This window comes from Rhinopithecus roxellana, chromosome 5 (genome assembly GCF_007565055.1).
Source record: "Rhinopithecus roxellana isolate Shanxi Qingling chromosome 5, ASM756505v1, whole genome shotgun sequence".
NCBI classification, from domain to species: domain Eukaryota; kingdom Metazoa; phylum Chordata; class Mammalia; order Primates; family Cercopithecidae; genus Rhinopithecus; species Rhinopithecus roxellana.
The window spans coordinates 91,343,962-91,365,938 of record NC_044553.1 but is presented as its reverse complement, the minus strand read 5'-3'; the positions used below and the strand labels follow the sequence as shown (position 1 = coordinate 91,365,938).

The 21,977-nt window shown below is 40.8% G+C and overlaps 1 protein-coding gene and 1 long non-coding RNA gene across 2 annotated transcripts in view; one reads left to right on the top strand and one right to left on the bottom strand.

Moving 5' to 3' along the window:
• The window catches only part of LOC115897428, a 36,846-nt gene extending 35,188 nt beyond the window's left edge, over positions 1 to 1,658 (bottom strand). The window contains exon 1 of the long non-coding RNA XR_004057211.1: positions 1,446 to 1,658. This is a non-coding gene — a long non-coding RNA (uncharacterized LOC115897428). The remainder of the gene's footprint in view (positions 1 to 1,445) is intronic.
• A 13,217-nt stretch (positions 1,659 to 14,875) lies between these two features.
• SNAPC1 (small nuclear RNA activating complex polypeptide 1) overlaps positions 14,876 to 21,977 on the top strand; it is a 33,020-nt gene continuing 25,918 nt past the window's right edge. Inside the window, exons 1-4 of the mRNA XM_010354651.2 lie at positions 14,876 to 15,090; positions 19,334 to 19,493; positions 19,672 to 19,812; positions 21,094 to 21,198. Of these exons, the coding sequence (XP_010352953.1) occupies positions 14,963 to 15,090; positions 19,334 to 19,493; positions 19,672 to 19,812; positions 21,094 to 21,198 (534 nt within the window). The 5' untranslated portion in view covers positions 14,876 to 14,962. The remainder of the gene's footprint in view (positions 15,091 to 19,333; positions 19,494 to 19,671; positions 19,813 to 21,093; positions 21,199 to 21,977) is intronic.

The window sequence follows — 21,977 nt, the reverse complement described above, 5'->3', positions numbered from 1 at the left end:
AAACAAGCTACTTGGAGTGCTTTAAGCTACAGAATAGAAGAATTAGCCCTTCCCAATTTTATGCACCGTCACAAATTTCTTCATAATGGTTTTAACTGAGGCTTATAACCCAACCCTGGCAACTATAATTCTAGAATAGTTGTTCTCTCCTTAATATTCCTTTCCCCTCCCTATTTTATGAAACAGCTGTATTTCTTTTATACTCGTAACCCAGAAAATGAGAATGTATATTCTGAGTATAAAAGAAATGTAGCTATTTCATTAAAATACAGGAGAAAAAGAATAAAGCTATTTCAATTTTTGTAATGCAGTATCATTAAAAACAAGTTTGTTCTAAGTTTGACTTTAGAGTTAGGAGACTTAAGCTTACATTTTTGGTTTGCCATCTATTACTCCTAGAGCTTGGGTAAATCATTCTTCATTTGAGGTCTAAATGCTATATATAGTTCATTCATAGCAGTACCAGATAAGGGAGGAGTATATCTATAGAGTATATAGTCTTGAAGAAGTGATCTAAGGTTCAGAGCTTTTGAGGTGGCCATCAGTGACTCCAAAGCCCATGGAGCTAACCACCCTGCAGTGCTAGCCAATCCAGTTGAACATACGCTTTTCTCCATTGTTAACTGTGTTTAAATAGCAAACAAGGCGGCAATGGAGGTGTGGAAAACTGAGGGTCCGATGTCACTTGAAAGTAATGAGATCACATAACACATTGAGGGAATGTCCTAAGAGGGGCGGCAGGGCATAAGTAGAAATGAATGAAAGTTTTCAAGTGCTATTTAGTGGGTTCTGAATTCGAACTAGAGATTGAGATCTCCAGTTACGGAGACATTAACTCACATTAACGAGGTAGTGAATGGGAAAGCACAAACTATAAAAGATTGTATCAATGTACGGTATGTTTTCCCCAGAGCTGTTTTGACTTAATGGCATAATAGATATAAGTTTTTATAACCTCACGATTACCATTCCAAATCTTGATTTCCTCCTAAAAACCTCTATACAGAAAAGATGAACTTAAAATGACTCGCTTTGTAGAAACTCAATCAAAAAGTTAAAAATTTTCAAGTAGCAATACCTAAAACAAGTTGCAGAGTAAAGAATCCTCTTTTTTCTTTTTTTTCAACATTAAGATCTGGTTAAATAAAACCTTTGCAAACGTGGTGCTAGCTGGAACCAACAAAAATGTAAAGAAGAAAAACTTTTACTGTTTGTTTTAAGTTTTCCACTAACCACTTTGCTTGTATTCCGTTCCTTTAAATAGAGGTGAACCTGTCGTCCCAGATCATTTGACAGAGAATTAGTGAAATCAGTGGAATTCGATACGAAATAGTCTCCCTGTAGGATAAAAGTTACACTTTACCATAAACCTTCCTATGAACGCGTTCTGGAGATCTGATGTGTTCACACCTTTCCGAGGTTTGGACATCATTTTTTATTCTTACCTGTAGTGGGTAGTTTTTCCAAGACGCTGCCCAGACACCCGATCTCCGTGTACTATTGAATTTCCTTTATTCCCTTGTCTTGGCTCCATTCTGGGACGGAGAGGAAAGACAGGTGCCTGAGAGCGGGAGCGGTCAGAGCCCTGCGGGGAAAATACCAAGCACGCGGAAGGGAACCGGCACCCTTCTGTTCCTGGTGAGGCTGGCGCTACATGATGAGGATGCGAAACCCAAGCCAACCCGAGAAAATTCCCGAGCCCCGCCCGGCGCGCGGCAGGCCACGCCTCAGTACGTGCTTGGGCGCAGCACCGCAGTCCCGGCCCCCGCCCTCGGCCCCGGCCCCGGCCCCGGGCTCCGGGGTTCCGGCCGCGAAAGGTGGCTACGTGTGCGCGGTGGGGTGGCTGCTGCCACCTCCGCGTACGTGTGGGAGAGCATGTGGGAGAGCATGCGGGAGGCCCTGGCCGCTCGTGGCCTGCGAACGGACGGCGCCAGGCGCCGGGGGTCAGCCCTGGGCTTTGTCTTCTGGGACTTGTCAAAGTCGGAAGCCTAGTGCTTCCCCAAACTTTGTTTTTTAGATGGGGGGGCGTGGGCGAATGGGACTTGGTGTGTTGCAGAGCTGTCTCCCGAAATTCCCAAGCAAATGCTTTGGGGTATGAAGTTTTTTCTTTATAGAATAGAAAAAGTTGAGTTCTAACAGATTGAACCGTGATTAGCTATATAATACTTTAAAAAAAAAAATTAGACATCTAGTCAAAAATAGAGGAGTTCTATGTTTATTTAAATATATTCCTCTTAAGGCACTCAAAGAGTCCCTTTATTTTAAATAAAGCACGTTGAGATATGCCTAGTTAAGGATCTGGAAACTTTAGCTATCCCACTTGGTGCTGTTTTTATTTTGGGGTTTTTAGAGTGGGGGGTTGGCCTTTTTCCTTTTTTGATTTTATCATATGCCAACTATTGAGAATCCTTTGGGAGAAGATAATCTTGTTGGACAGAAGGAAGGTGAGTGTATAGAATACGGAAAAAGCTTGGAGCCTTAATCTCTGTAATAATTGGTATGTTCAGGTTGCACAATGAATTGTAAAGTACAAAGCCAGGTGTTGTTTAGAGTAAATAACTTCGCCTCTGCATATCCACAGCTCACTACATTTTACATTTTATTTCCATTTGTTTCCTTCAGGAAAATTTATGAGTTTCCTCAAATAGAATTTCATAGAAAGCAAAGGCACACTTTTCAAAAGTAATTGAGCTGTTTTAGATACTTTTTTACTGATAAAAACTGATCTATAGCCTCACTCATCATATAGGGAGGTGCCCTTTAATGAAAATGCCATAATTCTTTTGTCCTACGGATGCGTAATCATTATAGATGGACGATTCTCCATAGAAGAGAGCAGGCTGGTGGGGCTGTAATACTTACCACAAAGGGTCATGCTTTTTACAAAGTAGGGAAACGCTGTGTGAAGCCAGACAAGTAGATTAGGATTCTGTGAAGTAAAATCTAACTTTAAAGATCTTTGAAATGTTAACATTAAAAACCCTATTTTATGTAGAGCTCCTTTCCAAATATGACTGGATAATATTATTTGCTCTTTGAAATGGATTTTTTTTTTTTTTTTTTGAGACGGAGTCTCGCTCTGTCGCCCAGGCTGGAGTGCAGTGCCGCATCTCAGCTCACTGCAAGCTCCGCCTCCCGGGTTCACGCCATTCTCCTGCCTCAGCCTCCCAAGTGGCTGGGATTACAGGCGCCCGCCACCTCGCCCGGCTAGTTTTTTTTTTGTATTTTTTTAGTAGAGACGGGGTTTCACCGTGTTCGCCAGGATGGTCTCGATCTCCTGACCTCGTGATCCGCCCGTCTCGGCCTCCCAAAGTGCTGGGATTACAGGCTTGAGCCACCGCGCCCGGCCTGAAATGGATTTTTAAAAACAGTTCTACATACAGCTGCTATGACAAAATCTTTCATAGGGGTACAGAAACAAGCTGGACAGAAGTCATTATAAGCTGTTGCCTGACTCCCTAATCTGCTGGTAGAATATTAAAGCAAAAACCTAAAGAAAGTGACCTACAAATACGGAAAATTAGAAAGGAGCCAATACAGCCTGGGAGGTACTTTGCATCAGCCTTTGCCTCTTAGAGTTTTCCCAGGTGCAAATATTTGTCACTCCTGTGAACTTCCGTATCACTTCCTCTTTAGCTTTCTCACTTCTCCCTTTTTTTTTTTAACCTTATAATTTTTGTGTGTCTTATCCCTTGTACTAAACTCTTAGTTTTTTCAGCGCATGGTTCCCATCTGACTCACCTTTGATCGGTCCTAAAACCTTCCACTCTGCATGCACAAAGACAACTCACACATGATCCAAGGTGGGAGAGGATGTCAGGTGTGACAGGGACTAGAGAAGAATTATGATCAGAGGAACAAAGTGAGGAACAGAACCATTTTCTAGCTCTTCCAGAGAGATCCATTCAATCAATGAATAGTGATTAGTGAGTACAAGATATTATAAATATTCTAGAATATGGTGCCTGCTATCAAGGGTGCATGCAGTTCTGTGAGGTACTCACAAATTCAACTGTACTTGTGCAAACACAGTTGAAATCTAAATAGAATTTTTATTGGCCCTTTGAGATGTTCCAAGCCACCGTTACCTTTCCTTTTCATGGCTGTCTCCAGCTTGATAATCTCTGTCTCCAGCCCAGGGTGCTCCCGGCAGGCACCCCAAATTTGGCATGTCAAAAATTAACTCCTCATTTGTCTTCCAGATGCCTTCTCCTCTTGCATCTGCTGCTCAATGAATGGCACCATTCAGTCTGAAACCAGAACCCTAGAGGTCACTTGTCACTACTCCCTTATCTACCACATATAGTCTGTCACAGTCCTTTGCTTTTCTTAAATTCTAATTATGGAAACTTGAACATGTACAAAAGTAAAGAGACTATAATGATGCCAAAGTGTCTTTACAGTTTGTGTTCTCTGGGAAGTAGACTCTGAGATGGAGATTTCATGTGATTTATTGAGGAGTGCTTTTCAACACATGTGGAAGAGAAAGAGCAGAAGTAGGCAGAGGAAGAAACAGCTGAGGTGCAGTCCCAACAAAGCCTTCAGCAGCCACATGGGGAGCTCTGAACTGCAGCAGCCCTTGAGACTTGTCCCAAGTTACAGGGAGTGTGGAGGCCTTTACACCCCTACACTGATCAGTCTCTTGATGTGGGCTGCCCCAAGGAGACATGACCTTTGGTAAGGCAGATTTCTTCACCTGAGACAATCCCCAAAAAGGGCTGACAGCTGAAGACCATCTTCTGCTGCACTTCCAGCAGCTAGGAGAGTAAGTGGTTCATTCCTGAGACATCTGTGTGTCATCACAGTGTCACACACAGTGCAAACTTTAACAGGGATCAACTCATGGATGATCTTTTTTTTCCGCTGTACCTCTGCATACACACACGCACACACAAGCATAGCCATTATTTTGGTTTTTGGGTTTTTGTGGGGTGTTTTTGAAATTGAGTCTTGCTCTGTCGCCCAGGGTGGAGTACTGTGGCACGATCTCAGCTCACTGCAGCCTCTGTCTCCTCGGTTCAAGTGATTCTCCTGCCTCAAATTTTTGTATTTTTAGTAGAGATGGGGTTTCACTATGTTGGCCAGGCTGGTCTCAAACTTCTGACCTCTGGTGAGCCACCTGCCTTGGCCTCCCAAAGTGCTGGAATTACAGGCATGAGTGAGCCACTGTGCCTGGCCAATAGCTACTAAATTTTAAATAAAAATTTTTTTCCTGTTAAGAAAAGTAATCATATTCCCTGTAAAATATTATAATGATATAGAAATGAATTATGTAAGAAGTAAAGTCCTCTGGCAGTCCACCTCCAAGGACAACTACTGTTTTACATTCATTATACTGTTCCCATTGAGAACATTTGAAATACAGAAATAATATAATCATAGTGAGAGAGAAAGGGCAGGTCTTTAACTTTCCTTTACCACCTTGGAATGTAAATAAATGGCTCCAAGTAAGAGAAGTCTCTAGATCTCTTCCAAATTTTCTTCTTTAAGATTGATAATCTAGTTATCCTTTACTCAAACTGTTCAGGAGCACTGAGAAATCCAGGGAGAAAAATCTTACAACTCAAGGCATTCCAGGCCTGGGGATCTCTTGCCTGTTTGTCCAAATTCTACCAACTTCTTTCCCTTGCGTCTGTGTCCCAGTGATGTAACCTTCTAACATGCTTTCTGACCTATTTGTACCTTTGTACTTGCTTTCTCTCTGTTTCTGCAACACCCTTCTTATCTCATCTTCATCTCCTTAATTTCCCGCATTTTTCACAACTCATTTCTACTTTAGAAAGCCTATCATCTCAGGGACTGGATTAGGAGATTCTCCTCAGTGTTCCCATTTTGTGTGGTGCTTAACTCTTGCACAGTATTAATCACATGAAAACTGTACTTATGTACTTGAAGTGAATTGTTCTGTACTAAATGATGAGCAACTTGAAGACAGGAGTTATGCCTCTAAATGCATACCTAGCAGAATAGCAGCATAAAGAGCGCTGTGGCCTCACTCCCCATGAAACAACTGTAAGCGGTGAAGCACTTTAAAACAACCATTTAAAGTTTCCTGAAACTGCCCAAAGGTTATACAGCAAAGGAAGAACTGTTTATTCAAGAAAATAAAAAAAATAAATTAATTAAAAATTATAAAAAAAAAAAAAAAGAATCTACTACATCTTGGTAAGAACAGCAATAGGCAGTCAGTGGTACTTGAGGCATGACTTGCTGCTTCTACCACCCTGCCCATGAGGAAAGTTCCACTCAGGTGGGTGTGGCCAAGAAGATGGGGCTGCTTCTTCCCCCAGATCCCTGTAGAGGACTATGAGCATTTTGGTCACAACCATTTAACCAGTCTTTAAGAAATTCCAAGCTTTCCCTCGTCTTCCTGTCTTCTTCTGAGCCCTTCAATCTCTTCCAGCCTCTGCCCATTACTCAGTTCTACGAAAGGAAAATAAATCTCAGAATCACAAAATCACTAAACCAAGTGAAAAGTCAAGCTGAGAACAATGTCTTATTTAGGAATAAAACTTCGAAATAAAGTTGTCCTGCCTAATTGGACCAAACCAATGTATATCTTACACATATTGATTGATGTCTCATGTCTCCCTAAAATGTACAAAAGCAACCTGTACTCCAATAATCTTGAGAACATGTCTTCAGGACCTCCTGAGGCTGTGTCACCAGTGCGTCCCTAACCTTGGCAAAATAAACTTTCTAAATTGATTGAGATTTGTTCTAGATACCTTTTTGTTAACAGTTTGAAAGCCACTTCCACGTCTTTATAGCAATGCCTCAATCCTGGTGCCAATTTTCTGTTAGTCCACCTGTGCATTGCTATAAAGAAGTACCTGAGGCTTAGTAATTTATAAAGAAAAGAGGTTTAATTGGCTCATGGTTCTGCAACCTGTATAGGAAGTATGGCACCAGCATCTGCTTGGCTTCTGGTGAGGCCTCAGGAGCTTCCAATTATGGCAGAAGGTGAAGGGGGAGCCAGCACATCTCATGATGAGAGAGGGAGCAAGAGAGAGAAAGAGGAGGTCCCAGACTCTTTTAAACAACAAGATCTTGTGTGAACTAACTGAACAAGAACTAACTCACCACCAAGGGGATGGTGCTAAACCATTTGTGAGGGATTCACCTCCATGATCCAATCACCTCCCACCAGGCCCTACCTCCAACACTGGAAATCACATTTTATCATGAGATTTGGAGGGGATAAACATCCAAACCATATCATGTATCTCCCTGGAGGGACAAGCTGCTGGCATTTCTGCCCACTCTCATGTTCTGTTGCAAAGGCTAAATTCCAGATGAGTGTGACCTGGAGAATGGAAAGACTGGGGACTCCTTTCCTCCTTTCAGACTGCGTTTATAGAGCAGTGGCTCTAACCCAGGTGCAGCGGACTGACAATAGTGGAACCCCAGTTGCCCTTATTGCAACTCACATATACAGTGTGAGTTCCATGCTAGGACAGGCAAGCTGAGAAGAATGAATGGAAGCTACTCCCCCCTTGCAGAGCCTTGCTCATAAAGCAGGAGAGTCACTCTGAGAGAAGGTGACCATCCCCATCCTCAGCTCTGGCTGGAGCAGTGGTTCAGAGATTTTGCTCAGGGGGAGAAACATCCATAAGAAAAGAACATTCTGAAGCTCTTCCCAGAAGAAATTACTTTATTTGGAACAGAGTAGGGGAAAAATTGAACCTAAATGTGCTCTTGAAAACAATTAAGCAATTAAGAGGAGGCTGGTACCTTCGAAAAGCAACAAGCTAAACTGCAGACCAGAGTTTACCAGAGAAAGCTAGGGAAGAGATGGCTAAGAAGAGCCTTCCTGGGATCAGAGCAAACCTCAAGACTGAACTCAAAAACTACCTCTGCAAAGGAGCCTAAATTTAATCTGATTAGACAATGGAGTAATTTATTCCCCCAGAGCATTGTCAAAAACAATAGAGCAATCAGTTAGCAATTAGTGGACTCTAACAGTTGAGTGGATACTAAAAGGCAGTTTAACAGAGAGATGGGGAAAGACAAAGAATACTGGTGAAACCACTATCATCCCAGGGTGAAGGGTGTAAGGAAGGTCAAGGTTGCAGTCTCTGAGGAGCAACATCAGAAGCTTCACACTGAGCTGGGGAACTGGACTTCACTAAAATACTCCAGTCAAGTCAGTAAAATAAATAAATCAGTAAACAAAATCAATAAGCTCCAGAAGGGGAAGCAATCAATATCCAGAATTATACAATAAATTGTCTAAAGTATCAAATCTTTAAGAAAAAAATGCATGAGATATGAAGAAACAGGAGCAGGGCACAGTGGCTCAACCCTGTAATCCCAGCACTTTGGGAGGCCGAGACGGGCGGATCACGAGGTCAGGAGATCAAGACCATCCTGGCTAACACGGTGAAACCCCGTCTCTACTAAAAAATACAAAAAACTAGCCGGGCGAGGTGGCGGGCGCCTGTAGTCCCAGCTACTCCGGAGGCTGAGGCAGGAGAATGGCGTAAACCCGGGAGGCGGAGCTTGCAGTGAGCTGAGATCCGGCCACTGCACTCCAGCCTGGGCAGCAGAGCGAGACTCCGTCTCAAAAAAAAAAAAAAAAAAGAAAAGAAAAGAAACAGGAACATTTTATCCATACACAGGAAAAAAGGATGCAAGAGAAATTACATAACAGAGAGCCTCGATGGCTGACATTTTAATAAAGACTTTAGAGCAGTCATTAAAAATATATTCAAAGAATCAAAGGAAACTCTGCTTAAAGATGTAAAGGAATGTATGGTGACAATAATTCATCAAATACAGAATACAAATAGCTAGAAAATATTTTTGAAAGAGCCAAATAGAAATGCTAGAGCTAAAAAGTAAAATAACTGAAATATAAACATCACTAGATTCTTTATTGAGCACCTACTGTGTAGCAAGTACTTATAGGTGCTGATGGTACATTAGTGAACAGACACACACCCATTCTCTCAGGTTTATCTTGAACAGTATGGGAGGTCTTAGCCTGGGAAATGAAGTAAGAGGGAGAGAAATAAAAGCAATAAGGATTGGAAAGGAAAAAGCAAGCTATCATTACTATTGTTATTCACAGCTGCAGATATCATCTATATAGAAAGCCTAAAAGAATCAACAGAAAAATTATTATAAAAGTTTAACAAGGGGACTGGATACTAGATACATATATGTAATTCAATTGCATTTTTATATATTGGAATCAAGCAGTTAGAAAATGTAAGGCAGTCAAAGATGCTAAATACAGTAGCTACACAAAAACATAAGACATATAAGAAAAATCTAACAAAAGACAAGTAAAAAGTTCAGGGAGAAAAATTATAAAACTTCAGTAAAGATGCTACAGGTGACTTAAATGTTTATGGATAGAAATAATACAGTAAAGATATTATTCCAGCTGGGCTCCATGGCTAACACCTGCAATCCCACCACTTTGGGAGGCAGAAGCGGGTGGCTCTCTTGAGGTCAGGAGCTTGAGACCAGTCTGACCAACATGGGGAAACCTCATCTCTACCAAAAATACAAAATTAGCTGGGTGTGATGGCACATACCTGTAATCCCAGCTACTTGGGAGGAGGTAGGAGAATCACTTGAACCCGGGAGGTGGAGGTTGCAGTGAGCTGAGATCGCACCATTGCACCCCAGCCTGGGCAACAAAGGCGAAACTCCATCTCAAAAAAAAAAAAAAAAAAAAAAAGATGTTATTCCTTCCTAAATTCAATTGAAATCCCAATGGCGCTATTAGAGAAATTTGACAAGTCAAATTTAAAATTTATATGAAAAAGTGAAAATTCAAGAATAGTCAAGATATTCCTGAAGAACAATAAGAGAAATTTCTTTCTTAAGTAAATTCACTTAAAAAGCTGTAGTAATTAGAGTGTGGTGTTAGAGAAGTGAAATCCAAATGGAGCCTTGAAGGTAGGTAACAACCCTAGGAGTAGACTGAAGCTGGAGCCGGCACTGGAGGTCTCTTCCTGTGCCAGGCTTAACCACTTCAGTTTTAGAGGCTGAGAGGTTAAGGGATTTGTGGCCTGGGGGGTCCAAGTGTTTGAGTTGAGGATAGTAAGGAGGCTTAGAGTGGTAACTGTTTTACTAACAGTAATGGAAATACTGCACTATGGTTTGGTATTTTAATATTTTAATAACAGGTACAAAGCCATACAGTTATGTACTGGTTCCAATTAGCCACACAACTTGATATATAACAGAAGTGAATTTTGGGAAAGGATGGACTATTCAATAACAGATGCTGGAAAATTATACATATGGAAAATACATATACATACATATGGTTATACATATGGAAAAAAGTGAAATAGGATCCTTATACCATACATAGAAATAAATTTTTAGATGGATGAGAGTAAATTAAAAATGAAAGGTAATACTTTCAGAGTTTCTGAATAAAATTGCAGCAGACATGTTGGCAGTCTGTTCTGGTCTAAATGTCTCTCAAAATTGATGTGTTGAAAGTTAATTGCCAATGTGATGGCATTAAGAGGTAGGGTCTTAGCAGGTAATTAAGTCATGAGGACTCATGAATGGGATTAGTGATTTTATAAAAGCGCTGGAGGGAACTAGCTAGGCCTCTTTTGTTCTTCTGCTATTATGCCATGTGAGGACACAGCAACAAGTGCCATCTTGATAGCAGAGAGTAGCCCTCACCAGGCACGGAACCTGCCAGCACCTTGATTTTAGACTTCCCAGCCTCCTAGAACTGTGAAAAATAAATCTCTGTTGTTTATAAGTTACCTATTATATGGTATTTTGTTATAGCAGCAGGAATGAGCTAATACATGGTCCAACAAAGATGTGTGCACCTCTTCCAGAGACTGGAACTATTGTTGGGGAAATGTTGCCTAATTAGGGATGACATTTCTCAGCCACCTTTGCACCTGAATAAGTCCATGTGGCTGAATTCTGGCCAATAGAATGTGGATTGAAATGGTATATAACAGTGCTTCTCAAATTATCTGTTGTAATGAACCATTTCCCCCCAATCTATCATGGACCAATACTTTTATAAACTTTAATAAAATTAAATTATTTTTAAAAATCTAAAAAGCCATATCAAATTATTCTATTAAATTGCTATATAAAGTTAATAAGCATTTGTATTAGTCTGTTTTCACACCGCTGTAAAGAAATACACCTGACACTGGGTAATTTATAAAGGAAAGAGGTTTAATTGACTCACAGTTCCACATGGCTAAGGAGGCCTCAAGAAGCTTACAATCATGGCAGAAGGGTCGTTCATCTTACATGGTGGCAGGGGAGAGAGTGTGTGTAGGAGGAACTGTTAAACACGAATAAAACCATCACATCTCATGAGAACTACTATCATGAGAACAGCATGGGAGAAACCTCCTCCATGATTCCATCACCTCCCTCCCTCAAACCATGGAGATTACAGGTCCGTCCCTCCACATATGGGGATTACAATTCGAGATGAGATTTGGATGTGGACACAGAGCCAAACCATCTCAGCACTTATTCTTAATTTCTGTACTATTGTGAGATGGAGAAGTAATAAACAGTTTGCAGACTAGTAATTGTCAGTGAACCACACTTTGAGTGCATACCATTTCCAGGCCTGGCCCATAAAAATCTCTCATGCAATCTTCCACATTCTCGTTCTTCTCCAGTCCACAGGCTAGATGTCTTCACTAAAACATTCCAGCCAAGTCACTCAAGGTGCTCAAGGTGACCTTGAAAGTCAATCACTGAAGAGTTTTCATCAGCTTTGGTCAGCAGGTAACTGCTTGAAGCAGAACCCTCCTCACCCTATCCTGTCATTAATTGAACTTAATCTAAAAGAAAAACAAGCTTAGTTTGTGTTAAGTCATTCAGCATTCAAGATTTATTGGTTATACTAATAATGAAATATAGGGAAAACACTTATGACTTTAAGATACAAGAGCCCTTATTAGAAAAGATTTTGAAATTTGACTATATTAAAAAAAATAATTTCTATACATAAAAAAACCATAAAGATAGTAAATAAAAACAACCTAGGAAATAAACAACAACACATAGTACAAACACCAGTTTAGTATCCAGAATATATAAGGTGCTTCTACAAATCAATATGAAAAAGTCAAATGCCACAATTGAAAAATAGACAAAATATATAAACAAGCATGTCACAGTAGAGGAAATATGAATAGAAAATCAGAATTTGAAAAGATACACAACCACATTAGTAATCAGAGATATGTGTATTAAGACCACAATTAGAAGCCAAATTTGTGAGATGATACGGCTCAAGTAGGAACTCTCATGCACTGCTAGTGAAGTGTAAATCAGTCCAGCTATTCAATTCTTTTTTTTTTTTTTTTTTTTTTTAAGATAGGGTCTCGTTCTGTCACCCAGGAGTGGAGTGCAGTGGTGCGATCTTGGCTCACTGCAACCTCCGCCTCCCAGGTTCAAACGATTCTCATACCTCCGCCTCTCAAGTAGCTAGGACCACAGGCACATGCCACCATGCCTGGCTAATTTTCGTATTTTTAATAGAGATGGGGTTTCATCATGTTGGCCAGGCTGTTCTTGAACTCCTGACCTCAAGTGATCTGCCTGCCTTGGCCTCCCAAAGTGCTGGGATTACAGGTGTGAGCCACCACGCCTGGCCAACTCAAGCTATTCTAAAAAACAATTTAAAATTATAAAGTTGAACACTTGCACCTCTTATTATTTAACAGTGATGATAATGGTAGGTATATATTCTAATTCTAGGTGTATATACTCTAGATTACTGCAACGTATAAGTAGAGTTACCATATTTAGCAAAAATATAATATGCCCAGTTAAATTATATTTTAGATTTAAATAAACAATGAATAATTTTTTTAGTTGATCTGAAAGTCAAATTTAATTGGGCCTCTTGTATTTTATCTGACAACCCTACAAAGGTGACATATACAAGTGATCAAAGTAGCATTGTTTATAATAGCAAAATCTGGAATCTACTTAAATTTCCATTGAGGAAATAATGAATAAGCAGTATATTTTTGCACAATAGAATGTTAGCAGTGAAAAATGAACTACAATTATGAGTAATAATATGAGTCAATCTTGGAAACAAGTTTTAAAAGCAATTCAAATAACACATATTATAAATTGCAATACCATTTTCATAAAACTCAAAACCAACCACAACTAAAAAATACACCGTTTAAACATACATAAGTGATAAAATATATAAATGAGAAAGAGAAACAAAATTCAAGGTAGTTATTTATTTTATTTTTTTGAGATTCGGTCTCATTCCGTAGCCCAGGATGGAGTGCAGTGGCATGATCTTGGCTCACTGCAACCTCTGCCTCCTGTAACCACCACTTCCCAGGCTCAGGTGATCCTCCCACCTCAGCCTCCCGAGTAGCTGGGACTACAGCTGTGCACCACCATGCCCGGCTAATTTTCACCATGTTTCCCAGGCTGGCCTCCAACTCTTGGACTCAAGCGATCCTCTTGCCTTTGTCTCCCAAAGTGTTGGGATTTCAGGCGTGAGCCACCGCACCCAACCAGTAGTTGTAATTAAAGTAGGGTACAGGCAAAGGAATAGGTCAGAGGAGGAAATCGCAGATTGATGTGAAGGTGTTGGTAATGTTCTGGTTCCTACACAGGTGAAAGGTGCACAGGTGTTTAACTGCTATGCTTCTTATCTCACACATCACATACATTTTTCTGTGACATAAAATATCACATAACATTTAAAAAACAGGTCAAGAGGGCAGGGTGTAGTGGCTCACGCCTGTAACCCCAACACTTTGGAAGGCCGAGGGGAGTGGATCACCTGAGGTTAGCAGTTCCGAGACCTGCCTGGCCAACATGGTGAAAACCCGTCTCTACTAAAAATACAAAAAAAAAAAAAAAAAATTCCGGTGAAGTGGTGCATGCTTGTAATCCCAGCTAGTCGGGAGGCTGAGGCAAAAGAATCGCTTGAACCCGGGAGGCAGAGGTTGCAGTGAGCCGAGACCGCGCCACTGCATTCCAGCCTGGCAACAAGAGCGAAACTCCGTCTTAAAAAACAAACAAATCCAAAAAACAAACAAAAAAACAGGTCAAGGATCAGAAAAGTAAAGTGAATGGATACTCCATTTACAGACAGAAAGCCCAATGTTTTTCTATAATATCAGGATACCTCTCCTGAAGAATGATAGCATGCCTTTTAATCAGAGAAATGGTCTAAAGTTCAAAATGTTACTCCATAGCTACCTCCTGGAGGAAGGAAGCTAGGTGGCAACGTGTACACAAAAAGGCAATTCATCCAAATAATAATATAAGAAGTAGGTATTTTCTAAGTACTATGGAGCACAAGGGTGAATGCGTGGCGGGGCAGGAGGGCGGCTATTTACAAGAGGGTGTGAAATACAGCTCTTCTTTTCAAGAGTGGTTGCAGAATACCAGGGCTACAAAGAGAGGGTCACACATTAAGCATCGTATTATATGGGTACAGAATATTAGGGTTCTCGATGACCAGAAGGAGAATGTTTGTTTCCTAGCAAGCCTTCTTTAGCTTCTCTTCCCACGTGGGGGTGGGTGGGGTTGGGACCGTTCTTTCCTAGCTCAAAAGTTCACTTATGTCACACTAGGGTCACTTTAAAGGAGAGTGCTAGTAAGGGTAAAGTCAAGTTACATAACCTAGCGGAAAATGAAGACCTAAAACCGCTCGTGAGCAAACACAACACTTGAGACGTAAACCTCTTCAACTAAACCTCTTCGATAGAAGGGTGGATCTTAGCACTCTGGGTGAAAGCAATCTCAGCCAGTAAAACAGCAGAACGCTTTCACGCCCGCGCACTAAGCAGACGACCGGTAGCAAGAGCCCGGATAAAGGCGGAGCTAAAAGTGCCGGATAATACGACACGGAGCGCGTGTGCGCACGCCGTAGGGGGCGGGCCGTTCGGGGTTGGTTTCCTGGGCGACCACCGCTGGGTAGTCGGTTAGAGGTGTGCGGGCTTCGGGGGCCATGGGGACTCCTCCTGGCCTGCAGACAGACTGCGAGGCGCTGCTCAGTCGCTTCCAGGAGACAGACAGTGTACGCTTCGAGGACTTCACGGAGCTGTGGAGAAACATGAAGTTCGGTACTATTTTCTGGTGGGTGTTTTTTGTCCACCACCCGCCTCTCCCTGCCCGCAGGTGGTGTAGAAAGCTGCCTCCTTCCCGGCGATATTGCACTTGCGAAGTGGTGAGAAGAGCGGCAGTCACCAAAGGTTGCCTCCATCACTCCTGGACCTTCCCCTGTCCGCAGGCAACGCGCTTTCCCTGCTCTATTTCATTGTGCCCTGATGGTTGTTGCGGCCTCTTCCCAGATACGCGTCTCTGCTTCGCCTCCTTTCTAAACTCCTCTCTCCATCTCCACTGCCTCCACCCTGACCCAGGCCACTATCATTTGCCCTTCCCCAGTCTTGTTCTACGGTCTTGTTCTAGGACCTCATGTTGAAAAACACACAAGCAAAGACAAAACCCTTCGAGATTGAATTAATCTTTCCTACAACAACCAAAGTTGTCTTTTTTTTTTTTTTTTTTTGAGACAGAGTCTCCCTTTGTCGCCCAGGCTGGAGTGCAATGGCGTGGTCTCGGCTCAGTGCAACCCTCCGCCTTTCGGGTTCAAGTGATTCTCCTGCCTCAGCCTCCCGAGTAGCTGGGATTACAGGTGCCCGGCACCACGCCCGGCTACTTTTTTGTATTTTTAGTAGAGACGGGGGTTTCACTATGTTGGCCAGGCTGGTCTCGATCTCCTGACCTCGTGATCCGCCCGCCTCGGCCTCCCAAAGCGCTAGGATTACAGGAGTGAGCCACCGCGCCCGGCCCAAAGTTGTTTTTCAAACGTGCAAATTTGATCATGTCACTCTGCGGCTCATTCTGTAGTGGTGCCCATTGCCTTTGGGATAACGCTTGAATTCTCTGACTTGCCAAGACCATTCCTCACTGGCCTTTGCCCATCTCTCCAGCTTCGTCTGCCAGTCCCCTCCATGCACTCACTTTCTTGCTCCAGCAGCTTTTTTTTTTTTTTTTTTTTTTTTTTTGGCCCTCCATAGGCTTTTCCTAAGCCTGAAGCTTTCCGCCGCAACCCTTATTTTGTCCACCTCATTCTTTACTCAGGGTTAAGCTCAAATGACTTCCTCGGGGAAGTCTTTTTCGTTCTTCTAGACTGAGTACGCTGTTCATGTCCCCCCCACCCCCATAGCACCCTATTTTTATTTTATCTCACCGCTTGCCACGTTTTGTTGTAATGGTATAGTTGAAAACGCAGTGTGGGATTGTTAAGGGCATAGGTTATGGATCCCAATTGGCTGCATTTGATTGCAGGGTCCACTGTGACTTGGGGCAAGTTACTTGAGTTTCCATATCTGTATAATAGAGGCAATGATAAACCTCAGAAGCTGTGAAGATCAAATGAGCTGATATATCAGAAATGCATTCTAAGTCCTCAATAAATGTTCATTATTATTATTATTTTTTTTTCTTGAGACATAGTCTCGCTCTGTCACCCAGGCTGGAGTGTAATGGTGCGATCTTGTATCACTGCAACCTCCACCTCCTGGGTTCAAGACATTCTCCTGCCTCAGCCTCCGGAGTAGCTGGGACTACAGCTCGTGCCACCATGCCTGGCTAATTTCTGTATTTTTAGTAGAGATGGGGTTTCACCATGTTGGCCAGGCTGGTCAAATGTTCATTATTACTACCGTTTTAAAATTTTCGTTTGACTAGACTGACCTCTGTGAGGACAGTGGCTGGATGAATCTATTTTTATTAGCATAGTACATATAATATTGAAAAGGCTAAATAACTGATTTTCGGAATGAGTTAAACCTTACGATTAAAACTATGTTTTTCTGAACAAAATGTTAAAACTCATTTTCTCTCTGTCAGTGTAAACAAATTACCTTTGTAGTTTTAAAATTGCGAGAAATGGAGGATGAAGAGCTGTTTGTTGTACGGTTAATAAAAGGAGAGAGACTAATTTTTTTAAATGGCTACTAAATGCAATGTATAGCTTTATTAAATGGCTACTAAATGCAGTGTATAGCTTTATTTAATAAGACAGTTATAAAAAGCAGGTACAATTATCCTTGTTTTATAGATGAGGAAATTAAGGCTTAAAGAGATTAAGTAATTTCTCCATTACAAAGATAGTGGATTGTAGAGCAGATGTTGGAAACTGTGTATCTGCCTGTTTCTAAAATCCGTAATATTGCACTGTACCACTTCTTGGGGGGAAAAATGCATTTAAGGAAAACTTAGCTAAAAATGTAACATTTACATTTTCTAGTAGGGAAAACCTAAAATGAAAAAAGAAACAGGAATCATTAGAGGAGTGGTGGATTTTCTTGAGAAATTACTTTGGTTACCATAACTAGAGTAGGTATTTTGTATTCTTTTCGTATATTTATTATTTGAAGAGCCAAAACGTTCTTCTACTGCCCCCTTCCCTTCCACCCCTGCGTTGTAATCAGATGTAATGGAGCCCCTGTTTATGGCTGCAGGGTGAATGTCTTTATTTTTTGTTGCTGTTTTAAAAGTGAAAGTTCTACATGTTTATATTTGTACAGTGTATTAGTCACTTGCATCAACACTTTGAGACATTTAGCTAGTGTCTTATTTGAAATCTGGCATTTTTTGTCTACTGATTTCAGGTCTTACATAGAAACGTATATAGTATGCACAGATATGGCTTCATTGTTTTATCCAAAGTGGTAAGAAGACTGTTACATTGACTTTTTTAAGGCCTTGTCTTTAAAAATTTTTTGTTAACTTAGCACAGCAGAACAGTTTCAGTTAGTTTATTCATTATGCTGTTCATATCTACAGAAAATACATGTGAACCTCGAAAATTTGAGACAGGTCTCAGTTAATTTAGAAAGGTTATTTTGCTAAGGTTGAGGACACGCCCTTGACACAGCCTCAGGAAGTTGTGATGACATGTGCCCAGGGTGGTCAGGGCACAGCTTGGTTTTGTACATTTAGGGAGACATGAAACATCAATCAATATATGTAAGAAGTACATTGTTTCGGTCTGGAAAGGCGGGACAACTTGAAGCAAAGACAGGAAGACTGGAAGTGGGGAGGGAGCTTTCAGGTCGCAGATCTGTGAGACACAAATGGTTGCGTTTGCGTTCTTTTGAGTTTCTGATTAGCTTTTCCAAAGGAGGCAAATCAGATATGCATCTATCTCAGTGAGCAGAGAAGTCACTTTGAATAGAATGGGAGGCAGGTTTGCCCTATGCAGTTTCCAACTTGAGTTTTCCTTAGTGATCTTGGGTACCCAAGATACTTTCCTTTCAGGTACATTTCCTGTGTTATTTCATTGATTGATTGCCAAGAAAGTCTTGTTGCTCTCTTGGATGTTTGGACAAAGCTTTTGGTTGTATGCTGGAGTATGCTCTTCTCCCCTCTCCTCCCTTCTTCTAATGAGCTTGTGGTGCTCTGGACAATTAGGAGTGTGGGTTACTTTGTGCTGTTTCTCTAACTTTTTCACCTAGGCTTCCCAAGGACAGAGGAGATTTAGTGCAAATCCCTGAGAGTACTGGAGAAAATGTTCATTATGTAAAAAGTAAAATAGAGGTTCGTCTTCAAAGACTTTCCTCCCCATCTAATTAAGACTAAATAGTAACTTCTCTTACAAGCAAAATTTATTCAAAACCTGTGCTAACATTCTTAAATATCTGCTAGCTGTAATAAAGAAATCAGTGTACTTTATGTTCTTAGCTCTTACAGTTTAGCCTAAATATTTGCCCTGGCGTGCTTATACTGGTCCAAGCAAGCATTAAGTCATAGCCTGTTCCTCTTCCTTATTTAAAAGTGTTTTTACCTTTCTCAGCATTTCACAAGTTACTTCAAGTTCTAAGTTGCTAGTCAATCAAGACAGATACAGAATGTGAAGTCCAAAGTAGACGCGTCAAGTTATAAATGACCCTGTCTCCTTTGTTCAGTGTAGCAAAACTGCTGGCGACTGTCCCCTTTCTGTAGAAAGTAAAAAAATGGCCTTGCTGAAGACATAAAATTTACATTCAAGTGCTACTTCTCTACAGCACCAAAGAACAAGCAATTCTGACAATTATATATTAAAATGCACATAGTTCTGTAACATAACCATGATTATTTTAACATTACGGGTTTTAAATATTTAACCAATAATAAAAAATTTGCAACCCCTTCCTTCTCGCTCTTCAATTTGGCAAGTAAAGTTGATGCTTTTGGAAGCTGCATCATGTTTACCGGTATGGAATCCTCATCAAATTATTATAACTACCGTTTAAACAAGTATATACTTCTGGCTTTTGTTCATTACTTATTCACGTAATGAGTCATAATATATTTTCTCTCTGTTTATTAGTGGCAGAATGAGAAATTTAGAAAAGAACATGTTTACAAAAGAAGCTTTGGCTTTGGCTTGGCGATATTTTTTACCTCCATATACCTTCCAGATCAGAGTTGGTGCTTTGTATCTGCTATATGGATTATATAACACCCAACTGTGTCAACCAAAACAAAAGGTAATACTTAGTGAGTTATTTTTTCTTTGCAGAAATGTAAAACAAGTACCATATTTTTATAATAAATATTATATGATTAAATATGATTTAAATAAAATGCCAGTATTTTAAAATTATAATATGTTTGTGAAAAAATATTTACATTTAGTACAACTTTTTTTTTTCTTCCTGGTTGCAGATCAGAGTTGCCCTGAAGGATTGGGATGAAGTTTTAAAATTTCAGCAAGATTTAGTAAATGCACAGCATTTTGATGCAGCTTATATTTTTAGGAAGCTACGACTAGACAGAGCATTTCACTTTACAGCAATGCCCAAATTGGTATGTTGCCTAAAATAATTTGGTTTTTTCAAAATGAGCAGTTATATTTTATTGTCCATAAAACCTCTCAATCTCCAGAAAATGGAATGAGTATTGATAGTGTTCAAGACTCTTAGCCTTTTTTTTTTTTTTTTTTTTTTTTTTTGAGACAGGGTCTCACTCCGTCGCCCAGGCTGGAGTGCGGTGGCACCATTTCGGCTCACTGCAACCTCTGCCTCCTGGGTTCAAGCGATTCTCCTGCTTCAGCCTCCTGAATGGCTGAGACTACAGACACGCACCACCAAGCCCAGCTAATTTTTGTATTTTTAGTAGATACAGGGTTTCACCATGTTGGCCACGATGGTCTTAATCTCTTGACCTCGTGATCCACTCACCTCGGCCTCCCAAAGTGTTGGGAGTGCCCCGCCTGGCTTGTAACTTTTTTTTTATGTGTGTGCCTTTTTGCTACAGAGTCTTGCCCTGTCATCCAGGCTGGAGTGCAGTGGTGCGATCTCGGCTCACTGCAACCTCCGTCTCCGGGGTTCAAGCCGTTCTCCTGTTTCAGTCTCCTGAGTAGCTGGGACTACAGGCGCCCACCACCATGCCTGGTTGATTTTTGTATTTTTCGTTGAGATGGGGTTTCACCATGTTGGTCAGGCTGGTCTTGAACTCCTCACCTCAGGTGATCACCTGCCTCGGCCTCCCAGAGTGCTGCAATTATAGGCATGAGCCACCATGCCCGGCCTTGTAGCTTTTTTAAAATAGGAGATGGTATTTTCTAATTACTACTTTTTTTCTGCAAACAAAAATGTAGCCTTTGCTTTTGAATGCAGTATATCTGGATGCCACATATTAAGCAAATTGTTTTGAGAAGAAATTAGATTTGGCATCTGCATTTGCTCATATCTCAAACATCAGAGGAGGTTACTGAAAGATGTACCAAATTGTTAAAAATTCTTTGGTGAAAAGTTGAAATTTCTAATAACACTTGTTTTTGTTTAATCTTGTGATAATTGAGACACTAGGTTGAAGAGCACTAGTTCTGATTCTGCCATTAGCTGGCAGATTATGTAATTTCTGTCTTACCTGAATTTGTAGGCATGTGGCAAGGCATGTGAAAGGATACTTCACAAGTCTAATAGTCTTTAGAATATGAATATTTAACAAATGTATCCTTACAGCTGCTTTTGTTTTATCTGTGTTTACTTAATAAGACTATTTTTAGTGCTGGCTTATATTTCAATACTTTTTAAAATACTGTTTAAAAGATACTCATTTTAAAAGACATGTATTATCACATAGTTGTCATATAGGATGAAGAAAAAAATTCACCGAGCTGAAGTTACAGAAGAATTTAAGGACCCAAGTGATCGTGTGATGAAGCTTATCACTTCTGATGTATTAGAGGTAAATTTTCTTTTATGCTCTTGAAATTTTTTAAAAACTGTTTTATTGCCAAGTACATATCGAGGTTATACCTTCATCTACTGGACACTGATTTTTTTTCTCTAGAGTATCAGAAATAAAATAGCCTAAATATATCAAGACTTACAAATCTTGAAATAGCATGAGAAAAAAAGATATAGAAGACTGGACTTGGACTGAGGATATGTGGATTCCGTTACTAAAACTACCGTTAGTTAGGTCATAAAACAAGAGTTTAAAGTGACTTTACTTACTTTTTTAAAAAACGATATGCATGGCCAGCATGGTGGCTCACACCTGTAATCTCAGTACTTTGGGAGGCTGAGGTGGGTGGATCATGAGGTCAGGAGTTTGAGACTAGCCTGGCCAACATGGTGAAATCCCGTCTCTACTAAAAATACAAAAATTAGCCAGGTGTGGTGGCACATGCCTGTAGTCCCAGCCGCTGGGGAGGCTGAGGCAGGATAATTGCTTGAACTCAGGAGGTGGAGGTTGCAGTGAGCTGAGATGGCACTGCTGTACTCCCGTCTGGGCAGCAGAGCAAGACTCCGTTTTAAAAAACAAAAGAACAATTTGCATTTATTTCCTGAGTTTTTTTTTTTTTTTTTTTTTTTAAGTGGAGTCTCACTCTGTCACCCAGGCTGGAGCACAGTGGTGCAGTCTCAGCTCACTATAACCTCCACCTCCCAGGTTCAAGCAATTCTCCTGCTTCAGCCTTCTGAGTAGCTGGGAATACAGTTGTGCACCACCACGCCTGGCTA